At 52.2% G+C, this 13,501-nt stretch overlaps 1 protein-coding gene across 3 annotated transcripts in view; it reads right to left on the bottom strand.

The window, feature by feature from the left end:
• Window positions 1–13,501, bottom strand: part of TOP1MT (DNA topoisomerase I mitochondrial) — a 35,952-nt gene that overhangs the window by 8,285 nt on the left and 14,166 nt on the right. For 2 of the 3 annotated variants that reach the window (XM_059723690.1, XM_059723691.1), the window contains exons 10-18: window positions 11,860–11,975; window positions 11,127–11,248; window positions 9,758–9,880; window positions 6,995–7,182; window positions 6,050–6,194; window positions 4,102–4,245; window positions 2,712–2,897; window positions 1,103–1,171; window positions 397–511 (exon numbers count right to left, since the gene is read on the bottom strand). In XM_059723690.1, coding sequence (XP_059579673.1) covers window positions 397–511; window positions 1,103–1,171; window positions 2,712–2,897; window positions 4,102–4,245; window positions 6,050–6,194; window positions 6,995–7,182; window positions 9,758–9,880; window positions 11,127–11,248; window positions 11,860–11,975 — 1,208 coding nt within the window. Of the gene's footprint in view, window positions 1–396; window positions 512–1,102; window positions 1,172–2,711; window positions 2,898–4,101; window positions 4,246–6,049; window positions 6,195–6,994; window positions 7,183–9,757; window positions 9,881–11,126; window positions 11,249–11,859; window positions 11,976–12,506; window positions 12,607–13,501 lie in introns of those variants that run through there. The other variant, XM_014600771.3, reaches the window with a different exon arrangement.

The following is a 13,501-nucleotide window of genomic DNA, read 5'->3' as shown; positions in this document are numbered from 1 at the left end:
CCCAAGTGGAGAGGCAAGACCCTCTTGCCACAAAAACCTGCAGGCATCACTGCACCTACATCATCCCTTGCCAGTGGCTCTCCTTGAACCCCTCCAGCGATGGAAAGTCTATGCCTTCCTTGGCATCTATCCCACTGCCTCATTATTTGCAGTGAAGAATTACTTACTAATTACCAGTAGTAAGAAGAAGGGTGGGGGGGGGGACTAGGAGAACACAGGATGCATCAGAGGTCTTGTCTACAGCTAATAATTAGCAAAATAAGCCCAGGGCAACAGCTGGCTGGCAGTGCAGCAAGCCAACAGCATTGCAGCGAGGGTCAGGAAGGTTATCTGTGTGTATCTCACAGACCCCAACCCCCGGGAGCGGCCAGTCTGCCCAGGCAGAGGTTGCCTTACGGTTGGTGAGGGCTTTCAGCTGCTCCTGCAGGGTGATGGAAGCGTTATAGGTTCGAAACACCTTCGCCGAGAGCCCTGCCATCAAGTCCTGCAGGTAACTGTTCAGGCTGCTGGTCTGCAGGGGGAGGAGGGAGGAAAGCAATTAGAAAAAAGCCAGGAAAAATATCAAGCCTGTGATCTTCCATTTTTATAACCCAGTCAGCTTCAACCAGGGAAAACGGGGAGGAGGGACCAGCTAGCTCTGCTGTGAAAAACCAAAAATTGATGGATCTAAGCCGACGTACACCCTAAGTCTGCTTCAGTTTAACCTCCTGAGATGCATGCAATCCTGGCTGGATCAGGAGAAGCTGATTGTGAGCATCCAGGCAGGCTTTGTGGAGTTTAAACTGCTCTAAGAGCAGATGTCCCTGGGACTTGGTTGCAAAGGAAACCTCCAGGGAGAAACATTTCAGGATGCATTCAGAGGGACCGCCGTAGGGGAAGCAGGCCAAACCCAGGCTCTGATCATGGCACGAGGAGGAAAAAAAGAGGCCTGTGGATCCTGGAAGCCCATGGGTAGGCATGAAAAGAGGTGATCTATCTGGACTGCTGATACATGACTCAATGCAAAGCCAGAGCCCAGGCGAGGCTCAGGAGGGGAGACCACCTGGGCCAGGCCGAGGTGGTCTGAGGGGACAGCTTGGCCCCCCCCCACCCCCCAACTCACAGTCAGCCTGTCGAAGAGGTCGTCCCCTGGATCCTTGTTCTGCATAAACAGCTTCAGGTTCTTGAACACCTGCAAGACAAGAGGCATGGCTGGGGGTCCTCGCTCTCCTAGCACCCCGTCACCCATGGCTGTCTCAAGAGGGTCACACACCTATTGCCCAGCTCTTCAGCAGGCACGGGTTTGTTGGCCCAAGCCCCCGGCTCCACTGGGAACCTCTATCCCTCTGCGCTGAGCCTCGTGCCCATTGCATGCCCTTGGTAGGCAGCAAGGACGGATGGGGACCCCATCCCTCTGCACTGAGCCTCGTGCCCATTGCATGCCCTTGGTAGGCAGCGAGGATGGATGAGACCCCATCCCTCTGCACTGAGCCTCGTGCACATTGCATGCCCTTGGTAGGCAGCAAGGACGGATGGGGACCCCATCCCTCTGCACTGAGCCTCATGCCCATTGCATGCCCTTGGTAGGCAGCGAGGATGGATGGGACCCCAACCCTCTGCACTGAGCCTCGTGCACATTGCATGCCCTTGGTAGGCAGCGAGGACGGATGGATATAAGAAACACCATCTTGCCCATGGGCACAACAGAAGTGGTGGGCATCGACCCTGAGGGTCTAGCTGTTCAGTGCAGCTCCTTGCCCATACAACCCATGCAGCTCTGGACCTAGATGTAGTGCAGTGGAGATGAGCAGGGAGGGGGACACTGGGTGGATACAGCTATACAGGCTCTGGGACCCAAGCTGACATCTCTGCAGACTGCTGCACAGATGCACCGGCTTGTCCAGAGCAGGCAGGAGCAATGTACCCAAATCATCAAGCCAGGCTCTTTGCTATGCGCTGATGCATCTGAATCATTCAGTAACTCAGACCAAGGTTGAGATGGAGAGAAAAGCATTACCCTAAAACCAGCACGGCCCAGGGTACTGCTCTGCCTCTGTGCTGGAGCCAGTTCCTCGAGTGCATTTCAGCCCCTTTCCCCAACACAACGGCACAAAGCGATGTGCGACCGTGAGCCGATGGCACAGCAGATCTCACACAAGTCGACCCAGTGCCAAGTGTCAGTACAAAGCCGAGAGGAGGAAGGGGGCTGGGACAGACGGGGCAGGCTCTGAGCTAGGACGTGCCAAGGTGCAGCAGTGCATCTCTCCAAGGCAGGACACATCTGACCCGACTTGCACCAGCTGACGATCGAGCTCTGGCTGCTGACATACCACTCACTGCTGCCTCGGGTAAGTGCTAGTTTAGATGGATCTGATCCACATCCATGTCTCATGAACCCCTTTCCCAACCTGGGGCAACCCCATCTCAATTGCCTGACACCCTAATTGCAAGCCTAAACTTAGCGAGGGCAGCTCAGCAGCTCAGTCACTAGCCTTAGATCTGGGGGACCCAACTTCAAAGTCCACAGACTTCCCTGGGTGTCCTCTGGCAAGTCCCTTAGGGGCTCTGTGCCTCAGTTTCCCCATCGCTGCAATGGGACTAACAGACCTGCCCTGTCCTGCCCCAGAGATAACGAGGTGCTTGGGATACTGCACTGATGGCATCACCGACAGCTGTACTCGTGGGAGCATGGGCTCAGTGGGTTTTAACCCCCATCTTCCCCCCCAGCTCACCGGCTTCTCCACGGGCACTTTGTTGTAGTAGCGGATCGAGTCCTTCCCAAGGAAGTCGAACTCCACCACGTGCTCCTGCTCGTCCAGCTCCGGGTGAAGCTTGATGTGCTCCACGCGCAGGGAGCAGCAACCAACCGTGTCCGCAGTCTCCCCTTCCTCCTTCTCATTCCCGGCTCTCAAGGCCAGCTAGGAGAGTGCCAAGGAGACAACGTACAGCTTAGAAACCTCTCCTTTCCCCTACTGAACAGCCTCAGCACCAAACCGGGGTAAGCACCATTTGCTCCCGTCTGCTCAGGGTTTGTACAGCTCCGTGCACTGCTATATGCCGCCTTAAAAAGTAGCATTTCTCAGTGCCAGGTGCATTCGTGCCCATGTTTGTACATGCAGAAAGGACTTTCAGACGTCCTTATTACACAAGCTTCATCACAAGCACATCCTTATGCTCAAAGCCAAGATGAGAGAAAGGCAGGCACAGCTCAGGGATGAGATGCCGTTGGGTATGAGCAAAAAGCTACAGAGCCTTTCAACTCCCCCACGGCTCCTAATTCTGCCTCCAAAGCAGCTGGGACTGCAGCCTGGAGGCAGGATACTGGCTCCAATCTTACAGGACAGGACCCACGTGTCTTCCTGTACCATGCCACAGCTGTTAGGTGGCATGGGCTAGCACGTCTCAATTCTGCTCCTTGGGGAAAAAATGGTGCCTAGACCCCCAAAGTCAGCCCCAATCCCACCAAAGTCAGCCCCAGCCCCAGCAAAGTCAGCCCCAGCCCTCCTGGAAGGCAACTTCTGTGCAGTGAGAATGCAAATGCAATAGGTGAATGCTCTGTCTGTGCTAACGAGGATGCTCCAGACTGGGATGGCAGACAGGACCAAGCCTTTTCCTCCCAGCATCCCTTTTCTGGAGACAGAGATGATCAGCTTCCAGGGCTAATCCTTCTGCACCTTTGCAGGGCATCCAGTGAAGTTACATGCAGATACTATGCTGCTTTGAGGCACGGACTGCGTTTGCACAGTAGCCCACTTGCCTATCAGAAGATGACACAGGGCAGATGGTGCAGATCAATGACGTCCTGGACCAACCATCACCAGATTTAACCTAGGCGTCACAAACCCGACCTCTCCGCGGTGTATGGGCTGAGTGGCAGCTGCCTGAACTGCCTAGGAAAGACCCTACCCCATGCTGACATTCAGTGCTATCTCCTGCAGCACAAATGTGCAGCAATTGCATGCTGCAATATAAACCAGCCTACCGACGTGGACTGTAACAGGCACAGCCCCCCCCAGAGCTCAGGGGACTGTCATGCTCATGGGTTATTCTGCATAACATGCTACTGGCAGGCATGAACACAACCCAGGCCAGACGCTGAACCAGAAGGAGGGTACCCAGTACCTTATCAATGAAGTAAAGAGCCACAGCTCTTTGCCGTGTCTTCATCTCCCTGGACTTCCAGTCGTCTCGGTACTGGGAGCGGATCTTGTCCACAACACCCTTCAGGCGCCGGGCTACTTCGTACTTCTGCCAGTCTTTCTCTCCCTGGAGAGACATAGATGGACCTTTCTATTTGTCCTGCACGGTGCCCATCACTCCCCCAACCCCCTCCGAGGACAGCTTGGCCAGGCAACCCAGCATGCCAGTGGCCCAGCTTTGCAAAGAGAGCAGCAAGAGGTACGCACGCCTGGGTCCAAGCTCTGCTCCATTCACACTATCTAAAAAAAGTCACCATTGCTGAAAAGTTCAAAAACCAGCGAGCAAAAGCTGCTTTGAAGCATGAAGTCTCAATTGTTACACATACAGTGCTTGTAGGTACTCAAAGACCAGTGATTCTCAGCTCTTTTAGCCTCAAGGATCCCCTCCTTAGACTCAAGACCACCTTGGAAAAGGCCAAATCTTTGGTTTTGCTCATTTTTTTAGCTTATGGAAAAATATTAGAGCAGTTCTTCCATTGCAATACATTCAGAAAGACCACAGAAGTGACATGCTGGGGTCCTGTTGGAAATGTCTGGGTTGATCTTGTGAATCACGCGTAGGTGGCTGCACACCTGACAGTGCTAATGGTGTGTGGCACCCTTCAAAGGATCTCTCAGCATCCCAGCACGCCACCGCAGCTTGGTTGAGAATCACAGGAACAGCCCATTAATTATCAACTTGGTAAATCGAGTTCGTGGAAAGTAGCCAAGTGTGACACAGTCCCCATAAGGGACCCGAGTTTGTAGTCAAGTGTGTCACAGTCAGTCCTAGTGCCATGCCCTAACTTTCACATAGTTTTAACCTCAATGGATAGAAATCCTGGAGTTAATTTTCCTTTGTTTAAAGGAAGCAAGGGAGGGATAAACTTCATGCTTAGCAATGAGCACGTCTAATAAAGCCCTGTCCAGACCAACTAAAACACCACCCCTGGGGATCACAGGACCATAGGAAAGCTGGGCTGGAAGGGACCTCAAGAGTCATCTAGTCCAGCCTCCTGTTCAAGGCCAGATCATCCCTGACTAAAGCATCCCATCCAAGTGTCTGTCCAACTTGCTCTTGAAAACTTCACACATGAGATTGCACAACTTCTCTACACAGCTTGTTCCAATACTCAACCAACCTTTATAGGCAAAAAGTTCCTCCTCATCTCCAACCAAAATTTGCCCTGCTGCAGCTTGAGGCCATGTCTCCTAGCCTGGCCCCCTATGGCCACAGAGAAAACACATCTCCATTCACATGTTCACATGAGAGAAGATGCTCAGCCCTCTTCTCCCACTGCAGGTAAAACATGCTGGATACAGGACAGCATTGAGTACAGTCCCAAGTTAAGAGGGTAAACAGCAGATCTGCAAAAGCCCCAATGCAAGAGATGCAAGATCCCTGCCTGGGTGTCAGGTGGCTGCTTTGGGAAACCGCACGATGCAACGACAGCTCCAGTGCAGAGATGCACAAGGTGGAGGACATCTCTGCTCTGCAATCCCCGTGCACACAAAAGAGCTGAGTTAAAAGGGAATGCAGTAGACCAGCAAGACCCCGCAAAGCAACCCATCCAGCCCCTGGCCACTGCAGACAGTGAGTAGCAACCATCTTCTTATTTCCAGCCTTAATTCATTCCCCTCCACCAACTCATTGCCTGCTACCTTCAACAGCTCCCATCCTTTCCTGCACTGAAGCCTCAGATGTATTTATAGAGAGCAGTCATAGCCCCCTCTCAACCTCCACCTTGCAATGCTATAGAAGTTGTGCTCTTCTCTTCTCCTAAATCAGGCTCTCCATCCCCCATGCACCTCTCAAACCCAGCCTGCATGTGTCCCTGCCAGCACAATAGGAGGGTGGCCAAAATCTGCCATAAAGGGAAGCTCCCACCCACCTTCAGCTTGGAGCTCGGGTTCAGCATGATGTACTTCAGCGAATTTTGGATGTTCTCGGTCCACGAGGCCAGCCACGTGACCGTGTTGTCGCAACGCACTTCCTTCCACTTGTGGCCTTCTGGGGGCACCGGGATCTTGGAGTCCCTGGTCGGAGGGGAGCGAGGAGAGGAGAACAAGTCCAAGGATTGCAAACACTGCTTCTCCCTTCTGTTCAGGGACAGCAAACCCAGCCCAGGAGAGAGGAAGGGGGTTTGGGCATCTTTAGGACAGGCAAAGTTTGCTTTTAAGAGCTCAGGATGATTAATTAAAAGCTTTGCTGCTCCATTCCTATGTAAAGCAAGCAGGTTTGTGCGTCCTCAATGTTGAAGGCCACTGAATGAAAGTCAGCTTCTTGGTGTGACAGTAAAAGTGGCTTTTATTCAGGATACTTGACTGCATTTAAGCCCAAGACATGGAAACAGGGAAGCTCCCTGAAATAGGGTATAATTAACCCTATTTCTTTCAGTGAAGGACTCCCAAGGTGCTCCCAAGCTGACAGCAGAAGGAAGGAAACATTCATTCCTGAAATGGCAAAGGGTAGGAGCAGGATGGGCAAAACTTGGAAAGGTGCATGCCAAGTAGGAGAGATCTCCTTAGGCTGCCTTCTTTGGCCCTTGGACAAGCCCATGCATAGCTCTTGGTATGGAGTTGGGGATCCCAGACTCCTTTGAACCTGGAAGTGGCTGGCTATGAAATGCATGTGCAGGACCAGGGCAGACAGACGGCTCCTATACATTGAAATCTGCAGGATAACAGCAGTGCAAAGCAGTAGCTTATAGCCTTATTGGTGACAGATAGGCCACAAAACAGGAATAAAAGCAAGGCTAAGCCAGCAAACAAATGCCCTGGACCTGAGTGGAGCTACACCCATTTACACCAGATAGCATCAACCCAAGGGGACTCACTTGCTGCAGTTTATGATCACGTCCTCAGGCATGATCCTCTTCTTCAGCATCCCCATCTTGGGGTGGTTCCCGCGTCCCCGGAACAGCCCCGGGGGCTCCGTTTTGAAGTTCCCAATCTTCTCGCGATGCCCATCCAGGATGCAGTACCCGTACTCCTCCTGGATCTTGTCCGTCTCCTCCTTCAGTTTCTGAGTAAAAAAGGAAAAATCCATGCTGAATCACAAGCCGGCAGGGAACGCCCACGTGTCGCATCTCCCTTTGCAAACTCCTTTCCCAAGAGAAGGCAGATCTCCAAGAGTCAGACATACATCCCCATCAGCAAAGCACACATAGAGATCATTTATGCTCAACTCTGATAGCAAATAGTCCCAGCATCTGGTGTGCAGGCAGAGCTCTCTCCCTGGAAGCAGGCCACTGGACCAGTATTGAACCAGTGCAGCATTTAATGATCGGAGATTGCTCGGGGTGCTGTTTCAGCTGGGAAACTTGGGCCTGGGAGAAATGCCCTGCTTTTATCTAAACACCATTTAAATAATACTCATGAACTATATGAATAGTGAGGCAATCTTTTTGCACCTTATTAAGGCTCATTACCTCGTTTTTCAGGTGGCCTTATGTCTCTAATTGCAGCCTGGAATCAAGCAGGTCCAGGTCATTTCAAAGCAGCTGAAGAAGCCTGGAAACTGCCAGCTCCTAGTTCAGGTTCACCCATGATGCCCATAAAAAGATGCACAACTATGCTACAAACTAGACCAATTTCCCTGCCCTTGAGCACTGCACTGCTTTGCAAGAAATGCCTGTTTGGAGCAGGTAACAGGGAAGCAGCTGAGGCTGGGGCTGTGCTATGCAGACAAGCAAACGATGCACTTTTGCAGTGTGCATGGAAGCAGAGCGCGCTGGATGCTCGAGACACCCAGGATCCAATTCAGGGATGAGAAGGAGAAGCCCTAAGCCACCAAAGCAAAGGAGGGAGCCTGGGAAATGTTGTGGATTTTCTCAGTGCTGAGGCCAGCAAGTAGGAGATAGATTTGACCACTTCCTTTAAGCCAGCACCACGTCATGTATGCAGTCCCAACAGGCAAATGGTGACAGACAGCAGCTTAACGAGCTCTGGCAGAAACTGAAGGACCCTGGAAATATTTCGTGCTCCAAGCCCCTATGCCTGCCCAGTCCCATGGCAGCCAAGGGGCTCTAGCCAGGAGTGGGTCACAATTATGGAAAAGCAGGGCTAGGAGGGAGCTCCAGAGATCAGTCCAACCCCTGGCCAGAGGCAGGATCATCCCTGTGCAAACCATCCCACACAAACCCACTGTCCAACCTATTAGCAAAAGTGCAGTCCACCTTGAAACAGCCACATCGCACCCAAACCTGCCACAGGTGAAACAGGGGGACCACAGCAGCCAACGTCCTGCTTCTATTAAAGGTTATCAACTTATGCTCAAGAGATCCCAGGTGAAGGCCATCCCCCTGCTACAGAGGAAGGTTAAACCCTGTCCCCCCCACCCCGTTGGTACCCATCTGACTAGGGAGTAAAACTCCTCCCTGACCCCAAATATTGCAATTGGCTTGACCCTGAGCAGAGGGACAAGACCCCCTAGCCAGGACCCTCCAGGTTTAGTTGTAGCAAGAGCCCAGACAAAATCCCCAGCTTTGGCTGCAGCCAGCACCCAATGCCTCTGAGGGGGTGGGAAAAAGCACTGCATAACACAAAAAAGCCTTCCTGGAGCCAGCAACCAGCAAAACCTAGAGACCTGGGAAATACCCATAGCAGCACATAGGTGCATCTGTACCTAGATCATCCCTGACCAATACTTATTCAGCCCCTTCTTGAGCCTCTCCAATGATGGAGATGCAACTTCCCTGAGCATCTATTCCACCGCTTCCCTGTCCTAGCAGTGAAAAAAGTTTTCCCTGAGACCCAGTTTAAATCTGCTTTGCTGCAACTTCAAGCCATTGATCCACATCCTGCTCTCTGCAGCAAGAGAGAAAAGCTGTTTTCCCTCTTTACAGCAGCCCTTCAGATGTTTGACCGTCACATCCCCTCTTGCCTTTTCTGCAAGCTGAACATGCCTCTCCTCCTGTGCTAGCCTTCCAAGCCGGTTATCACTTGCGACTCCTACCTCTGGACCCTCTTGAATTTATTGCACCTTTTCCAAACGTGGAGCTGCAAACTGCATGCAATACTCTAGGGTCTGGGACAGACATGGCATAAACCAGTTTGACCCAAATCAGTTAAGTCTGATGCTATATTCAACCAGGTTTATCTTAAACCAGATTCAGCCATTTTGAAACTGGCTTATGCGCACTGAACTTCTGTTCTGTCCGAGGTTTAAACCAGTTTCTGATCACTTAAACCGGTTTGTGTGTAAAATGTCTGTACCTAGCCTAGGTGTCTCCTGCACGGCTCAGACCCCAGGGCTTGCACCAAAGGTCTCAAACTCAAAGTCATTCAAAAAACAAGAATCCAAAAAGGAAATGCTAAGAGCACAGGGACTTTGCTCCACTGCTTTTTACACACTAAGGTGCAAAGGGTACCTCTCTCCCTGCCCCAGCTGAAAGTCAAGGACAAGCCAGGGAGCATGACACAAGTCAGAAGTCAGGGCATCACGGTAGTTTCATACCAGTGATTTGCCTAGATTCACACTTATGAGTCAGTGCATACATTCATTTGGCTGAATCCACCGGAGAGGCTGGCTGCAGACCCTAGCAATGCCCCACGCTGGCCGAAACGGTGACCGGCTGTCCCAGGAGCCAGGTCCTCACCTGCTTCTCCTCTTTGGGCAGGGCCTTCCGGGCCTCGTTCCTGTCCACAAAGTACTTGTGTATTTCCTTGAAGTCGCACTTGTCCAGGCTCTGGATGATCTCCTGCTCCTTCTCCGTCATTTCCTGCACAAAAGCCAGACAGGTCTCAGTGAACCGACAGGCAAAGTTGATTTAGCACTGAGCTCGGAGGCCCCAAAAGAGAAGAGAAGGGAAGGCCTTAAGCATTTTGGGGGAGTTGCATGAGAGCATCAGTCAGCACCATCCCATCCATACTGAAAGCATTGGCTTGTGAGAAGCTGTATCTGGGAACTTTATTATTTCCCAGAAGAGGGCTGGACTAGATGATGTCTGGAGGCCCCTCCTAGCCCTACTTCTATGAAATCAAGCGGCTGCTTCTGAAAAATGCAAGCCTGTGAACAGGGGCAGCGGTGAAATGCAGCCACCTCTTGGGTGGAACAGTGTGAAGGGAAAAAGGAAGAAGCCTGAGATGGTACACACCCAAGCCTGAGTGTCTGCAAGGGGATGGGGGTGAAGGGCACTGAACAGAAGTTAGTGTGTGCAAGATCCCCAGGGGTGCCCATGCAGGGAAGGCGTGCATTTGCTGCGCACTAGCTGCTCCAGAAGCTTAGTGCAAATGAGCTGCAAGGCATTTCTCCTTGCCTAAAAATCAGATGAGGCCCTACTGCACTCAGGCCTCATGGATATGGGACAGTAAGCATGCAGTGAGCTGGGGCTGCACATCTCCTCTGCAAACCCTCTCCCTTTGGACACTCACAAGCGCCAAGTACCAGGAACATGCTGAGCTTGGCAAATGGAGTTGGCTACCTCTGTCACTTGAGGTGGATATATAGGTGGATCTAGACTCTTGAAAATGGGGGTGCAGGTGCATCATCACCTATAAACACCATGCATTTTTCTCCAGTTGAAAGTAAACGAGAAGCTTGACTACTGTGCTAGGGGCCTATGGAGGCAGGCTGCAGTTTAAGATCGAAGCAAAAACAAATATAATGTTATTGGAATGAGTTAAAAAACCATCTGTGAAACAGGAGCAGAAGCAACTCGCAGACAGTAGGATGGCAAAAAGAAAGTCCAGCTTGACTGGCAGAACATCAAGACTATTGAAAAGAAGAGAGTCATTAACACCCGTGAGATGACGAGTTTAGAAGGGATTAGGTACATTATAACGAGCCATGAAGTTGAGGGGTGACTGACCCCTGCTCCTCCTCCTGCTATAGACCTGGGCCTTGCCATTCCCCAACTACCATGCTCTACAGATGACATGCCACTACCCTAGTGACATCATAGGATGACCTCACAGCTCCTAACAAAGGCTTTTTACTCTTGAATTGCAAGATTGAGGAAGCAGTACCTCTTTCCAGTCCCTGAAGAAGTTGTTCTGGAACATCTCTTTGGTGGTATACTCGTGATCCAGCATTTTAGCATAGAAGGTGGCGATTTCTTCTGTGGCCAAACTCAGCTTCATAGGCTGGCCTGCAAGAAAAGATCGGCTTTTTTTTTAGCAACCCCACGATCCCACTTTAACCCCCGTCTCGTCGCATCTGCATTGGCTCCGTCACACACAGACACCTCACTTGCACCAGGCGATTGCCATCAGACAGGGTCAGATGTTGCCTGCAAATTTTACTTCGAAGGTGCCGCTTCTCCGCTCAGCTGGAGCAGAGCCGTGTCCCCAACACCGATGGGAGAGTCGGCACCTTTGGCAGGAAGGCCGTGGCAAGCAGCAGGAGCCCCTTGTAGCCATCCGCTGCAGCCCTGTGTTTAACCATGCCCTCTCTGCAGACACTTTGCAAATGCTGATCTTTGCAGAGTGGTCAGAATAGCTGGGTTTCTCCCAGCGTACCCATCAACCTGCCCTCTAGCACCTGAGCTACCCCGATGCATGGGGCAGATTTGCAGCTCCAATGGGCCGGCAATGCTGGCACGGTTTCAGCCCTCTCCTTTGAGCGTATGATGCCGTCTGCTCTATACCGAGCTCTCGGAGGTAAACAGAGGCAGCACCACTTGTCTGGCCCATTTCCCTTGCCGCATAGGGGACCAGATACTGCTCGGTTTTCCTGCCCAAATGGCAGAGACTGACTTACCATCATAGTAAAACTTGACGTCATCCGGGAGCGGCTCGTACAAAGGGGCGAAGTAGGGTCCTTTGTGCTCCAGCTGCTTCCATTTCACTTTGTCCTCGGTCTTCTCCTCTTCCCACCTTGGAGACAGGGAGATGGGGATGGATTAGGGACACCCTGGCACTAGACGACTTTGGACGCTAGGCTCTTAAGACTCAGCAGGGACAGCCCCAGCCCACAACAGCGTTGGGAAGATGCCTACAGGCACCAAGGGAGAAGCGGACCATGGGGAAGCGTTTAACACTGTGCAGTCAGCTCCAAGGGCAGCAGAAAAGAAGAATCAGGACCAGGAGACAGTGCTAAGGGCCAGAGCATTGACCTGGGGCTCGGGCATCCTGGAGCCAATGCCCAGCTCTGCCACTGACTTCCTGCGTGACCTTGGGCGAGTCACTTGATCTTCTACAACTGCTGCAAAGGGAGGCATGCCGCATGGACACTGCCAGGGGCTGCAATACTCCTTGCTATCCCCCACCCCTCCAGTCCTTGCTTTGGCATGGGCTACACGTGCCCATAGCCCTGGGGCATCCTGAATGCTGCGGAGCTGCCCACAGCCAGGGCACGGGAGGAGCCACCCCAGGGTGGGTCAAAGCAGCCGACCAACACGCTTATACCTGCCGCGGCTCCAGCTTTCAGTCTGGTGGCTCAGAGGGCAACACATCCTACCAGCTTCCCGACTCCCATGACTTCTCACGTGGAAGTGTTTAGAGCCACTTCCCCTGCCCACCCCCCCTCCCCGCCTCATTTCCTCTCATTTATTTATGCATATACCCTTTTTTTTTTTTTTTTTTGCCAAAAATATAATGCAGCCCCTGCTTTGTTCCTCACTGTTGGGAAAGAAAAATGACATTTTTCACCTGTTGTTTTGCAAAGGAAAAGAAATGCAATTCCTGACCGCCTGGAGTCCAGCCCCAACCAGAGCAGCAAAGCATCCTGGGACATGTAGTTGCAGACATGCATGTTTGAGTCAATGCCACAGGCTTAAGGAGTCACCGTGCAACAAAAGCCCTATCTGTGCACTGCAGCCTCCTCCGCGGGGAGGGAGCACAGCATCAGTGCCAGCCCGCAAGGGGATGGGAGGGATGATTAAGATGCCAGGGATAAAAAAAATAAATAAATAACTAAATAAAAGGAAAGATTTTGGTGCTTGTCCCCCTCTCCCCTCCTTTCTGCTACATGCGTCAGGGGGTTTAAGCCTCCTCCAGAGGTACTGGGTGTTAGGGATGGGGCTGGGCTGCGCTGGCACCAACCCCGCAGGGTCCTGGCTACAGGGTCAGACTGATCCCTATATTTGGGGTCAGGAGGAATTGCCCCTGGTCAGATTGATATGGACTGCAGGGGTTTTGCCTTCCTCTGTAGCGGGGGCATGGCCTCTACCTAGGATCTCCCGAGTGTGTATTAAGCACCGCTTAGAGAAGCAGGACATGGCTGCTGTGATCCCCCTGCTTTGCCTGGGGCAGGTTTGGGGGTGATGTCTTGTGTTGCATCAGGGTTGACAGCAGCTTTACAAAGAGGCTGGACTATGGATGTGTATGGGGTGGTTTGGACGGGCCTGACCCTGCCTCAGGCCGGGGCTGGACTCAATGTGAGCTCTGGAGCTCCCTCCCAG

This window comes from Alligator mississippiensis, chromosome 3 (genome assembly GCF_030867095.1).
Source record: "Alligator mississippiensis isolate rAllMis1 chromosome 3, rAllMis1, whole genome shotgun sequence".
Classification (NCBI taxonomy): Eukaryota; Metazoa; Chordata; order Crocodylia; family Alligatoridae; genus Alligator; species Alligator mississippiensis.
Note: the sequence above shows the minus strand (reverse complement) of the source record. Positions and strands in the feature narration are given on the sequence as shown.